This window comes from Bos mutus, chromosome 18, assembly GCF_027580195.1.
Source record: "Bos mutus isolate GX-2022 chromosome 18, NWIPB_WYAK_1.1, whole genome shotgun sequence".
Lineage (NCBI taxonomy): Eukaryota > Metazoa > Chordata > Mammalia > Artiodactyla > Bovidae > Bos > Bos mutus.
In genome coordinates, this window is record NC_091634.1 from 13,327,949 (window position 1) to 13,341,649 (window position 13,701).

The 13,701-nt window shown below is 50.8% G+C and overlaps 1 protein-coding gene across 1 annotated transcript; it reads left to right on the forward strand.

The window, feature by feature from the left end:
- Positions 1-1,166: 1,166 nt before the first annotated feature.
- FBL (fibrillarin) lies at positions 1,167-13,502 on the forward strand. Its single transcript, XM_005890561.3, has 9 exons — positions 1,167-1,280; positions 6,589-6,762; positions 6,852-6,953; positions 7,041-7,135; positions 8,105-8,275; positions 11,194-11,326; positions 12,335-12,447; positions 13,170-13,315; positions 13,400-13,502. The coding sequence occupies exons 1-9, from the start codon at positions 1,271-1,273 to the stop codon at positions 13,422-13,424; spliced, it is 969 nt and encodes a 322-aa protein (XP_005890623.1). The 5' UTR covers positions 1,167-1,270; the 3' UTR covers positions 13,425-13,502.
- The last annotated feature ends 199 nt before the right edge of the window (positions 13,503-13,701 follow it).

The window sequence follows — 13,701 nt, forward strand, 5'->3', positions numbered from 1 at the left end:
GGTTTTCCTGCTCCCACCTCTATCTCTCACTCCCTTTCCCACATTCAGCCAGAGTGACCCAGGTCAGATCACATCCCTTCTCTGTTCAGAACCCTCCATCTCACTCAGTAAAAGTCAAAGTTCTCACCCCATGGCCCCACACAATTTACCTGTGAACCTCCCTGCCCGCATCTCTTCCCCTCTCCCCTGCTCACTCTGCCTGAAACACATTCTTCAGTGTTTCTGCAACTCTCCTTACCTTTCCTGCCTCAGGGCCTTTGCACATGCAATCCAACCTGCCTGGAACTCTTTCCCCCCAGACAGGAGCGTGCCTCACTCACTTCCTTTAGCTTTTTGCTCAAAAGTCACTGGATGCATTCCTTGAACACCCTGTAAGAAATTTCACCCCTCTTCCCAACACCAGTCTCCAAAGCACTTATTTCTCCAAAGCACTATGGCCTTCTACCATTCAGCATGTTTTTACTAACTTGTTTGGTGTCTGTTTCCCTCATTGGAATATGAGCTCCAGAATTCGTATGTCTTGTTCCCTGCTGCATTCCCAGTGCCTAGAACAGAGTGCCTGGTACATGCAGGCACACAACAAATGCTTTTCCAATGTATGAATGGAGTCCAGATTTGGCCCTTATTCTTGGGGATGGAAATGGATCAGGGAAGGCTTTTGAGTGTAGAGGGAATTTTAGGCAGTTAACTGGGAATAGAGAAGAGAAGCAGAGGGCACAGCTCCTGCGAAAATTTGAGGATGAGCCCTCATTACTGAGATTTCCTGGTGGCTCAGACGGTAAATAATCTGCCTGCAATGCGGGAGACCAGGGTTCCATCCCTGGTTCGTAAAGATCCTCTGGAGAAGGGAACAGCAACTCACTCCAGTATTCTTGCATGGAGAATCTCACAGAGGAGCCTGGCGGGCTGCAGTCAATGGGGTCGCAGAGTCGGACACGACTTAGGGACTATATTTTCGCCTCGTAATTACTGGGGTGCTCGCACCTGTGAAAGAGAAGCGGGAAGCGTGTTTAGTGTAACGACCTCTGCACAGGTCACGGTACCGCCTAGGGCGCTCGAGGGGGCGGTGCCCTGAGAAGCTCAAAAATTCCCGCCCACAGCGAGCGCGCTGGGGTCGGGGCGGGGCTGCGGCTCGGAGGGGCGGGGCTGCGTGGTCGCGTCACCCACTGTACGTCGCCGCGCGCCTGCGCTCCTTTCCACGTGCGTCAGCTTCAGTCGCGTGGAGCCCGGGAAGCCACCGATTCCTGAGCCCAGCAGCTCTGCGCTCGCTATGAAACCAGGTGCAGCCCGGGGTTGGGGTCTGGGTCAGGGCTGGGACTCGGCGGGGAGTGGAGTGCCAGGCGGGAACAGAGGGGCGGGGTCTTGGCCTGGCGGGCAGGGTTTCTGAGCCCCGAATCCGGTCTCTTGTGAGGAAGGGTCCTGTTCCGGCCTCTCGTGGGAATGAGAGGGCTTGGTTCCGCCCTAGGAGCGAACCTGAGCCTAGGGTTCGGGTTCCTGGTCTAGAGGTTTGTGACTGACTCGTCAGAGGTCACCGTCGTGAGTCGAGGGTCTTGGGCTTAAAATTGGGGATGTCCTGAACTGGAATTCGTTTCATTGAGGCCATCAGTAGGGGTCTTGGATATTGGGCCGCGGGCGGCAGTCGAGGGTACTACCCAGAATCTAGATCCAGACATCAGGGGTCTTGGATCTCTGGGCGTGGGATTTGGAGATTTGACCTCATCGCGAGACGGAGAGTCCCTTATCTTGGGCTGGATCCTCTTAAGACCCCGTATCCTGCCCTGTCGCTGCCGTAGCTACAGTACCCTTGACTTCACACCCAGCTTCTCGGAGAGAGCCGCATAGATGAGTATTCTGGCCTGATAGTCTGTGGCCCACTTTCCCGCTCTCTACTCTCCCGAGGGGGGCGGATCCCTAAGCATGGAGTGAGATCCGGAGCCTAGTGATCCTCACCTGCGGTGAGAAGTGAGGTGAAACTTCACACACCGAGTATAGGATTGTGGGGTGGGGGAGGGAGGTAATCACAAGGCGTGAGTGGTTTTATTCATTCCGGTTTTACTGGAGATTCTGATGAACCCTCCGCACCTCCCTCCTAGTGGAATGAGGAGAGTCCCTGCTTTGACAGCAGAAGGGCCTCCCAGTTCAAAGTTTCACTCCTAACTAAGCTTAACTCACTGTGTGACCTTGGGCAAGTCGCTTTACCTCTCTGAGCCTCAGTTATCTCATCAATAAAATGGCGCCCAGTTCAAATTTAGTGAGAGCATGTTAAGAAAAAACAGCTCATGGTGGTAATCCTTTTGCAATATATGTGTATGAGCTGGACAGGTTGTACACCTTAAACTTTCACATATAGTTACATTTTGTCTATTATACCTCGCATAGCACAGTGCTTGACGTATAATAGTGTTGGTTCTAATTATTATCTTTACCATTCTCATCAAGGGGAACAAAATTAGGGTCCTTTTCCCCAGATGTCTCAGCTCTTATAAATCAGGCTGATTTCCTCCTCCTCCCCGCAACTTGCTCCCCTGGAGTTGGGGAAAACTTCCATCATGACAGAGAGGGTCTGTTTCTTAGTACAGGTTTTCTTTTTTCTCCCTCCTTCCCCTTTGGCCCGTGGAGAAATGGGGTCATCTGGTCAGGGGTAGTGGAGTTTGTGACTCCACGCCCCCTCCCAGGTTCCCTTTCTCTTCAGTGTTTGGGGATCTTCTGGTGAAGTGTCAGGTGGTGCCACCTGAGACCCTGGCAAGCCCACAGGCATCCTGTGGTCTGATTGTCCCAGGAATGGAGGCTACATCTTTTTCCCAACCCTGCCCTCACTGTGTTAGGATAAGAAGTTGTAGAAGTTGTCAGGAGTCAGCTGTTTAGCAAGGATTTTTATTTATTTATTTTAGGCTGTGCTGGGTCTCCGCAGGAGATTCAAGAGACGGGTTTGATCCCTGGGTCGGGAAGATTCCCTGGAGTAGGAAATGGCAACCCACTCCAGTATTCTTGGTGAGAAAATTCCATGGACAGAGGAGCCTGGCAGGCTACAGTCCATGAGGTCGCAAAGAATTGGACATGATGGAGCACGGGTCTTCACTGTTGTTTGGACTTTCTCTAAGCACTGGTTTAGTTGCCCCTCAGCATGTGGGATCTCCCCAGACCAGTGATCGAACTCATGTCCTCTGCATTGGTCAGTGGATTCTTAACCACTGGACCACCAGGGAAGTCCTTTAGCAAGGATTTTAGTCTGGTTGAGAGAGGAAGTCTTTGGGAGATTTCAAGCAAGGATATGACGTCAGTCAGACTTGACTGAGACATTTAAACGGATCCTTCTTGCTCTTGAGAAGGAAATGGCAACCCATTCCAGTATTCTTGCCTGGAGGATACTGTGCACAGAGAAGCCTGGTGGGCTGCCTTCTATGGGGTCGCACAGAGCCACACACGACTGAAGCGACTTAGCATGCATGCATTGGAGAAGGAAATGGCAACCCACTCCAGTATTCTTGCCTGGAGAATCCCAGGGACAGAGGAGCCTGGTGGGCTGCTGTGTATGGGGTCACACATAGTCGAACACAACCGAAGCGACTTAGCAGCAGCTTCTTGCTCTGTGTGAAAGGTTTTAGAGGAACAAGAGTGAAGGCAGACAGAGCAGTAAGAAGTGGTTGCTGTCATCTACTTGGAGATGATGTGGCTTGGACCAGGGTGGCAGCAGTCGGCCTGGTTGACAAATTGTCACCCTTTCGGATATGTTTTGGAGATAGAGCTGATAGTTTGCATGTGGGCATAAGAGGGGTCAAGGACAATTCAGGGATTTGGTGTGTGTAACTGGAAGGGTGGGGTGCCAGTTTGGAGATGGGGAAGGCTGTGGCAGAAGAGAAGTTTTAAACTGGGGGTCTGTTTAAAAACCAAAACTTTTTTTTTTTTTTTTAAATATGTGAATGTGTGTTTTTCTGAGGAGTGGGTACAGCCCATTTTTCTAAGAGCTCCAGGAACTGAAATAGGATCATGCATACTGTGCCCCATACCATGCCCACACGTTCTGGGTCTCTGTTTTGGCAGGACTGGGTTGAGCGTCTCTTAGGCATAGTGGTTTCTCCCCTAAGTAGGAAGGAGGAGAGACTTGCTCCCCTGAGTTTGAATAATATATTCAAACTGCGTGTAAGGCAGCATATTAAGCGCTTTTTGTGTGTTGTCGTTTAATCTTTACAATTCTATGATGTGGGCACTGTGTTATTTTCCAGATCTCCTTCTTACAGGTGAACTTTTCAAGACACCCATGAACCTTGCCTACTCTCTAGGGTCGTGAATGGAGTGGCCATCTCCCTGTGTTCAGTCCACGAGCTGTCTCAGGGGAGGGACCGGGGCTCTGGTCACTGTCCGATCACCTGCTTCCTGAGTGGATAGAGAGGGCGCTTTCTTCCTGAGGCAGAACCCAGGACTTTTAAGAGTCATCAGTAAACAGCTCATTTAATTTTCATGGAGCCCATAGTCCCGCAGGATGCAGTGATGACCTAAACAACCATCCCTGTCCGTTTGGAGTTGATTCCAGTGGGGGGAGTGGGGAAGAGGCAGTGATAATTGTTAAAATGCCATGTATGATAATTGGCAGGAAGAAAAAGAAAGTGGAATGAAGGCCAGGTAGCCAGAGAAGGCTGGTCTGAGGAAGGAACGTTTGGTCAGAGACTTGCGTGCAGTGGAGGGGGCCTCCACTTGCGTGCAGTGTCCTCAGGACCCAGGCAGAGGGGACAGAAGATGTCAAGGGTGTAGAAGCTGGAAGTGGTGTTGTTCTTGGGGAGGAAGAACACAGGACCTAGCCTAGAGTGAGGTCAGGAAAGTCAGCAAAGCCAGTGTGGTGATTCTCAGTCTGGGCCACACATTAGAGTCACCCGAGGAACTTTAAAGTCCCAGGCCTGGGCCCCCACCCCAGACAGTTACTCAGAATTGCTTGCATGGGGCAAGCCCACTGACTTAGGACTTTGGAAGCCCAAGAAAGGAACTGATTCCATTTAGAATGTGATGGAAAACCTTTAGAATGTGATGCCCAAACCTGAAGGAGTTTGGGCAGGGGAATGGTGAGAGCCGATTGGCTTTTCTGAAAAGGTCAGTCACCAGCTGCCGTGTGGGCAGGAGACTGCAGAGGGGGCAGGAGACCAGAGGCCGGCAGCTCCCGGGTAGGAGTTTGAAACCAGCTCATTCCTAACACTTACATTAGGACTAGCTCTTCAGAGTTCTACGTTTTCATTTTTAATGCTTTTAAGATGATCGAAGCCTTCATGGGGACTTCCCTGGTAGTCCAGTGGTTAAGACTCAGAGCTTCCAAGGCAGGGGGCTCGGGTTCGATCCCTGGTCCGGGAACTGAGATCCCCCATGGTGCATGGTGTGGCCAAAAGAAAATAAATTCAAATTTTTTAAAAAAGAGGAATAAACCCTTCATAGGGTGGGAATATAACACGCCTTTGCAAAAACTTTAGCAGGTTTAATATTGAATAGTTTACATCAAGGGAGGTCATTTGAAACCATGGATTTTCACACAAATGATTGGTAACTCCATTTTTCTGAAAGTACAGCAGAGCTTTAGAAGCCGTCGCAGAGGTCAGATACTGAATCTGTGAGCACCAGGAGAAATCTCTCTGCTTCAGACATTGCTCTGGGCTCAGCGAACAGTGTTTGCTGACTCCCGAAGTGATGAAAATCAAGTCTCTCTGAATTTTTTTTTCCCCTAAACTTTCCATCATGTTGACAAGTAAGTAAACTGCTTATAAGCTGTTGCCCATCCATAAAGGACAATTTTTGGTTTTTGCTTCCCCCTCACCGTTCCCACCCCCACCACCAAGCTGGGGGAGACTTGTGTGTGTTTAGAAGCAGGGGGAACAGTTAGGGGGAAAGATGGATGCCGAATGCGCCCCCCGCCAACCGATTTGGGGCTAGCACTTCTCTGCCACACACAAGGTCCTGAGTGGGAGAGCGTGAAGAAGTTTCAGGGCCTGGGGGACCCTCCTGTCACAGCACGTGGCCACACACGGCATGCACTCTTTTTCAGACTAATCAATATTGGAAACAGAACAGATCCTGTGAATTGACTCCCCAGCCGAGGAAAGCAGAATATTAACAGTGCTCTGCCTCCACCCGTTTTCCTTCTCATCCTCATCCTATAATTTCACCCTCCCCAGGCCTAATAGTCAGCTTCACATTGACCACATCCTTTTGTCTCTGTAAGGGGAAAGGAGTGCATGGGTTATCGTCTAGGTCTACACACCTAGTCCTGTTCAGTCTTGCTTGTGGCTGGACTTTTTAAAAAGGATGTTGTGTCTGACATGGGTTTCTAGGGCTTGCTTTTTCACTTACCGGGATTCTGAGATTTTTCTATCTGTCCCATGTTGCTGTTAACCTTTTTGCTTTGATGGCTGTGAACGGTCGAGTCTCATTCATCCCTTCTGCTGATGGACGTTCGGGTCAGTCCTGTTGGTTCTGCCGTGGACACGTGTGGACACCTCTCCCAGTGTGCGTGTGCACACGTTTCTCTCCTGAGCAGAGTCCCTCACTGTAGAAGTAACTTCTCAAGCTCCATGGCCCTGTTGACGATTCCTATTTCTGTTTCCATCACAGGGTTCAGCCCCCGCGGGGGTGGCTTCGGTGGCCGCGGTGGCTTTGGTGACCGCGGAGGTCGCGGTGGTGGCCGCGGAGGCTTCGGCGGGGGCCGAGGAGGCTTCGGCGGAGGCCGAGGTCGCGGTGGAGGAGGAGGAGGCTTCAGGGGCCGTGGACGAGGAGGGGGAGGAAGAGGTGATGGACCGGGCTCTCCCGGGGCTGGGGGCTGGGGCGGGGAGGGAAGCACGGTGGGGTTTCGCTCTCACCATGTCTCGGCCTTGTAGGTGGCGGGTTCCAGTCTGGTGGCAACCGGGGTCGTGGTCGGGGAGGAAAGAAAGGAAACCCGTCGGGGAAGAATGTGATGGTAGAGCCCCATCGACATGAGGGTGAGTGAGGAGGGCGGGGAGCCCACCGGGGTTAGGAGGGGGCGGTGCCCTGATGGGGTGTTGACCCTGCTCTGACCCCTTCCCCAGGCGTCTTCATTTGTCGAGGAAAGGAAGATGCACTGGTCACCAAGAACCTGGTCCCTGGGGAATCCGTTTACGGAGAGAAGAGAGTCTCGATTTCGGTGAGACCCCATGCCTGACTAAGCCGCCAGGGCCACCAGCAGTCTGGTCTCCCTGCCCCCCACTGTTCATCCTACACGAGACAGCCAGGGGATCATCTTAAGCTACAAGTCAGATCACACACTCCTCTTCCCAGACACCTCCGTGACTTTGCACTGGCTTCAGGTTCAAGTCCTGGGTCCTCAGTGTGACTGGGGGGCCCTGCACATGCTATCTCCCTCTCTCCCTAACCACGTGTCTTCTAGCCACTCCCACAGCCTCCCCGTTCCCCTTGCCTGGAACACTCTCCTCCTCCCCGCTCCAGGCAGGGCCAGTCCCTTATCAGGCATCTCTGGTCAGCTGTCACCTTGTCTCCCTCACAAGGCCCCCTTGGCCCACCCTGTCTAGCAGAAGCAGCCCTCACGACCTCTCTGCAGGCTTCCTGCTGCCCGGAACTCACTTCCTTATTGACCTGAGTGAGCCCTCAGCTTCCGGCAGTTCCTTCTCCCGGGCTCTCCTGGCCGCCGCCTTCTCATCCTCACCTGCCCTCGCCCTGCTCCCCAGACTTCACACGCCGCTTCCTGGCTTGACCCTTCTCCTGAGCACCTGTCACTGGCTCCTGTGCCGTGTGTGTCCATTCAGCATGTCCTCGCTCCTGGAGGGCAAGGCCTGTGTCCCCTTTGGTGTGTTTGCCCAGTGCCTGAGCTTAGGGGCCGGCACAGGCAGCGCTCGTAGAACGAACACAGAGGTCTTGCCTTGCTCTTGTCTGGGATGATCTTGTCCCCGCCACTGCCCCTTCTCCCTGAGTCAGGAACCCCCATGAGAGTGCAGGCCCTGCCTGTCGTGGTCATTGTGGTCACAGATGTATATACTCATTTGTTTCTCGTACAATGACTGGGGGCCCAGGCCCTTTTGAGGGCCCTAGAGTTAAGAGCCGTGGGGTCTTGCAGAAGAGCCTGGTACTGACTTCTGTCCCCATCTCTCCGGTACAGGAGGGAGATGACAAAATTGAGTACCGTGCCTGGAACCCTTTCCGTTCCAAGCTGGCAGCGGCGATCCTGGGTGGGGTGGACCAGATCCACATCAAGCCGGGGGCCAAGGTCCTCTACCTCGGGGCTGCCTCGGGCACCACCGTCTCCCACGTCTCTGATATCGTCGGCCCAGTGAGTAGACAGGGACAGGAAGAGGTGGGAGGGAGGGAAAGGTCCCCTCCTCTGCCAGCCTGGACTCAGAGGCCCTGGCTGCTTCCCTGCACCAAGGGCCTGGGAGCCAGGCCCTTCCTGGTCACAGTGCCTGTGTGTGAAAGCAGCGGCTTGAACCACATGGTCACTGGAGCTCCATTCAGCCTCACACCTGAGTTCTTGGCCTGGAGCGAATGGGCTTGGGTGTCGGGGTAACCAATGTTGGGGTGGCCAGAGCTGAGAGTACATTTGATTTGATTGCTGCCCCTCTGGGACTTTCCTTGCAGTCCAGTGGTTAAGACTGCAGGCTTCCACTGTAGAGGGTGCGGGTTCCATCCCTGGTTATGAAACTAAGATCCTACATGCCATGTGGTACAGCCAAAAAAAAGATAGCCCTCAAATCTGGGCTTCTGGTTTCCCTAAACAGGAGATTGTCAGTTTGGGGGCCTATGCTTCTGTGCGGCTGGATGGCCTCCCTGTTGAGAGGGCACCCAGACATCTCAATGATCCCTTACTCGGCTATGAGGCTAGAGGGTATGTAATTTAATGGTTAAAAACCCCAGACTCTGGTGCAGGTTCTTAAGAGTGAAGTGGCTTTCAGCAGGTACTTACTCTCTCTGAGCTTCAGTGTACCCCTTTGGAAAATGGGTGATTGTGATGATAAATGAATTAAATCCTGTAACGTGCCTAGAGCAGTGTCTGGCCCAGTGCAGGTATTCTTAGCTGTTGTGTCATCTCTGTGCCCTAGCTTCCTCATTTTAAGCCTGAACTGGGGGCCTGGGCTCTCAGATCAGACAAAGTAGGATGGAATAACCCTCGGACCTAGTTTTTTCATCTGTAAAATGATAACAAGGGCTTCCCAGGTGCCTCTAGTGGTAAAGAACTCACCTGCCAATGCAGGAGAGGCAAGAGACATGGGTTCAGTCCCTGGGTTGGAAAGATCCTCCAGAAGGGCATGGCAACCCACTCCATTATTCTTGCCTGGAGAATCCCATGGACAGAGGAGCCTGGAAGGCTACAGTCAGTGGGGTCACAAAGAGTCAGACAGGACTGAAGCGACTTGGCATGCACACACACATCATGATAACCGGTCATTAAATGGTAATGTTTTGATTTGGGGATTTGAAGAGCTGCTTGTGGCTTCAAGAAAATTAGAGATACCAAGGGAACATTTTATGCAAAGATGGGCTCGATAAAGGACAGAAATGGTATGGACCTAATAGAAGCAGAAGATACTAAGAAGAGGTGGCAAGAATACACAGAAGAACTGTACAAAAAAGATCTTCACGACCCAGATAATCATGACGGTGTGATCACTCACCTAGAGCCAGATATCCTGGAATGTGAAATCAAGAGGGCCTTAGGAAGCATCACTAGGAACAAAGCTAGTGGAGGTGATGGAATTCCAGTTGAGCTATTCCAAATCCTGAAAGATGATGCTGTGAAAGTGCTGCACTCAATATGCCAGCAAATTTGGAAAACTCAGCAGTGGCCACAGGACTGGAAAAGGTCAGTTTGCATTCCAATCCCAAAGAAAGGCAATGCCAAAGAATGCTCAAACTACCTCACAATTGCACTCATCTCACACGCTAGTAAAGTAATGCTCAAAATTCTCCGAGCCAGGCTTCAGCAATACGTGACAGTGAACTTCCTGATGTTCAAGCTGGTTTTAGAAAAGGCAGAGGAACCAAAGATCAAATTGCCAACATCTGTGGATCATCGACAAAGCAAGAGAGTTCCAGAAAAACATCTACTTCTGCTTTATTGATTATGCCAAAGCCTTTGACTATGTGGATCACAATAAACTGGAAAATTCTGAAGAGATGGGAATACCAAACCACCTGACCTGCCTCTTGAGAAATCTGTATGCAGGTCAGGAAGCAACAGTTAGAACTGGACATGGAACAACAGACTGGTTCCAAATAGGAAAAGGAATACATCAAGGCTGTATATTGTCACCCTGCTTATTTAACTACGCTGGGCTGGAAGAAGCACAAGCTGGAATTAAGATTGCAGGGAGAAATATCAGTAACTTCAGATATGCAGATGACACCACCCTTATGGCAGAAAGTGAAGAGGAACTCAAAAGCCTCTTGATGAAAGTGAAAGAGGAGAGTGAAAAAGTTGGCTTAAAGCTCCATATTCAGAAAACTAAGATCATGGCATCTGGTCCCATCACTTCATGGGAAATAGATGGGGAAACAGTGGAAACAGTGTCAGACTTTATTTTTGGGGGCTCCAAAATCACTGCAGATGGTGACTGCAGCCATGAAATTAAAAGATGCTTACCCCTTGGAAGGGAAGTTATGACCAACCTAGATAGCATATTAAAAAGCAGAGATATTACTTTGCCAACAAAGTCTGTCTAGTCAAGACTATGGTTTTTTCAGTGGTCATGTATGGATGTGAGAGTTGGACTGTGAAGAAAGCTGAGTGCCGAAGAATTGATGCTTTTGAACTGTGGTGTTGGAGAGGACTCTTGAGAGTCCCTTGCCTGCAAGGAGATCCAACCAGTCCATCCTAAAGGAGATCAGTCCTGGGTTTTCATTGGAAGGACTGATGCTGAGGCTGAAACTCCAATGCTTTGGCCACCTCACGCGAAGAGTCGACTCATTGGAAAAGACCCTGATGCTAGGAGGGATTGGGGGCAGGAGGAGAAGGGGATGACAGAGGATGAGATGGCTGGATGGCATCACCAACTTGATGCACATGAGTTTGGGTGAACTCCGGGAGTTGGTGGTGGACAACAGGGAGGCCTGGCGTGCTGCGATTCATGGGGTCACAAAGAGTCGGACACAACTGAGCGACTGAGCTGAACGCAGTATATGGGCCAGAGTAGGTACTCCATACAGGAGAACTAGTTATCATTGTTATTTTTGTTTGACTTTGATGTCTTCTAGGACGGTCTGGTCTATGCAGTTGAGTTCTCCCACCGTTCTGGCCGTGACCTCATTAACTTGGCCAAGAAGCGGACCAACATTATTCCTGTCATTGAAGACGCTCGGCACCCACACAAATACCGCATGCTCATCGGTGAGGGGTCTAGGGTTGGCTTGGGAGAGGGCAAGGTGTGAGACAGGCCACCCCAGGTGTCCTGGAGGAGGCCCCCGGAGTCCTGATTCGGATGGAACTGGAGTGGATGAACAGGTTGAGTCTGCAAAAATGTAAATAGTCTGGGGAGCCAGGTGAGGTGGAGGTGGCGGTCCCGCTTCAGGGACCCAAATATCTGGGTCCTTGGGCCAACCTCTTTCCCTCCAATCTCCTGACATTCCCACTTCCCGCTGAGTACTTCCTGCCTGCCTGCCTCCAAAACCCAGTACCTTTTATGCTACCCCTGACTTAGGCATAAAAACCTCCTTCAGAGGTCCTCATCAGCATCCTCTGGTGACATCATAACCCGGAAAGCACACCTAGAGGGACCCATTGTGAATATTAATAACTTTGTTTTTTTTTTAAAAAAAGTTCAGAAACATAGTATAAAAATTGAGCACCTATAAAGCACCCCCAGAGGTAACTGATCTGAACAATTTGATGTTGGCTTTTCCTGATTTTAAAAAAAAGTCATTGCACCATCTTTTCATTTTTTTAAGTTTTTCTTCCTGTGAGTTTTTTTCCCTGTGCATTCATACCCTACCTCTGTCCTGCAACTTTTCTTCATTTCACAATCCTGCAGACGCGATTGCCTGTAAGTGCTCGCCTTTTCTTGCCTTTTTGATGACGTGTCTGTCTCCCCCCCAGACCCGGGAGCGTCTCGAGGGCAGGGTCCGGGTCTGACTCGTCTCTGTGCCCCCCACGGCCGGCCCGGGGCTGGCCACAGAGTAGGTGGCAATATGGTCTACAAGAGGAATGAATGATTGGTGTAACTGGGCTTTGGACCCACCTTGGGGGCACTGTGGAGGGTGGGGGATCATTGCCGGGGGAGGTGATTCTGGAGGCAGGGAAGACTGCCAGGAACCTGCTGGTATTGGGGCTCAGGCCCCATGGGAGGAGCTGGGAAGATTACGTGGATCCGGCTTTTAACTGCTACTTTTTTCTCCCTAGCAATGGTGGATGTGATCTTTGCTGACGTGGCCCAGCCAGACCAGACCCGGATTGTAGCCCTGAATGCCCACACCTTCCTGCGTAATGGAGGACACTTTGTGATTTCCATTAAGGTGTGGAGCTTGGAGGAGTCTATGGGGTGGCGGTATCTTCTTGGAATATCCTGATTCAGTGTATTCCCAGCTCCCTATAAGCCACCCAACCAAATAGAACATAATGAAAAATGTCTACAAAACTAAAAACCATAGAATTTAAAGAGGCTAGACTATAGTGGTTGAGTGAGTATCTGAGTTTGGATTCCTGCTTGCTGTGTTTTTGAGCAAGTTACCTAACCTATATACCTGTTTCTTGTAAAATAGTGACATTAGTCCTGTCTCTTTTAGTGTTGATGTAAGGACTACACTTCTCAGTATATGTGGAATGTTTAGAACAGAACCTGGTATAAAAATAAACAACAGATAAATGCTAGGTGCATTTTTAAGAAGTCTTTTGAAATTCAGAGGCTTCTCCAGTACTTCAGCCAGATTCCCCATTCTCTTTTGCTGCGTTTGTTTTTGGTATTCTCAGCTGCATAATTCCTAAAGAAAAGGAATTAGGAGGCGAAAAAATGCGTAAAATTTAAACACTAGGTTTTAGATAAATAGGGTTCTGTTGAAGGATTTTTGTTCCAAATCCAAACCAAATAGAAAACTTGTCTCACAAAGTCTTTTCGTACATTTCCAAAGCCTAGTCTCCAATAAAAACAAATTCTGCGGGTTTAAAGAAGCACAAAAGGTGGGGGGGGGGGGAGGGTATCCCAAAGCTTGCCCCAGACTTCAAATCCTCTCTTTTGCAGGCTAATTGCATTGACTCCACAGCTTCCGCAGAGGCTGTCTTTGCCTCTGAAGTGAAAAAGATGCAGCAAGAGAACATGAAGCCCCAGGAGCAGCTGACCCTAGAGCCGTACGAAAGAGACCATGCTGTGGTCGTGGGTGTGTACAGGTGAGCACGAAGCCCCATCAGTACTTGTGTTACGAGTGCCCCAAAGTGGTGACGGGCTCTTCTAAGTCCACTTTCTTCTCTCAGGCCACCTCCCAAAGTGAAGAACTGAAGCCCAGCGCCACTGGATCGCCAGAGAGTCTGTAGCTACTGTTACACGTTTGTTTTTGTATTAAAAGACTCATCAGTCGCTCCGTTTGCCGCTGATTGCTTGACGACGTCTATTCACAGGGCGCTTGCAGTGCGCTGGGTCCACCGGCGTGGTGGTGGGGCGAGCGCTCCCACCCGGTCGCACTGCGCACGCTCCTCTCTTAGCTGCCTCCTGCGCAGCCGTAACTTGGACTTCGGCGCTTGGGCGGGGTCGGTAGCTCACTGCGCATGGATCCCTG

What these genes read in the sequence shown, in the direction of transcription:
- FBL (XM_005890561.3), top strand. An exon ending in ACGAGGAGGGGGAGGAAGAG is followed by an intron (nt 6,763 to 6,851) that starts GTGATGGACCGG and finishes TCGGCCTTGTAG; the next exon opens with GTGGCGGGTTCCAGTCTGGT. An exon ending in CAAATACCGCATGCTCATCG is followed by an intron (nt 11,327 to 12,334) that starts GTGAGGGGTCTA and finishes TTTTCTCCCTAG; the next exon opens with CAATGGTGGATGTGATCTTT.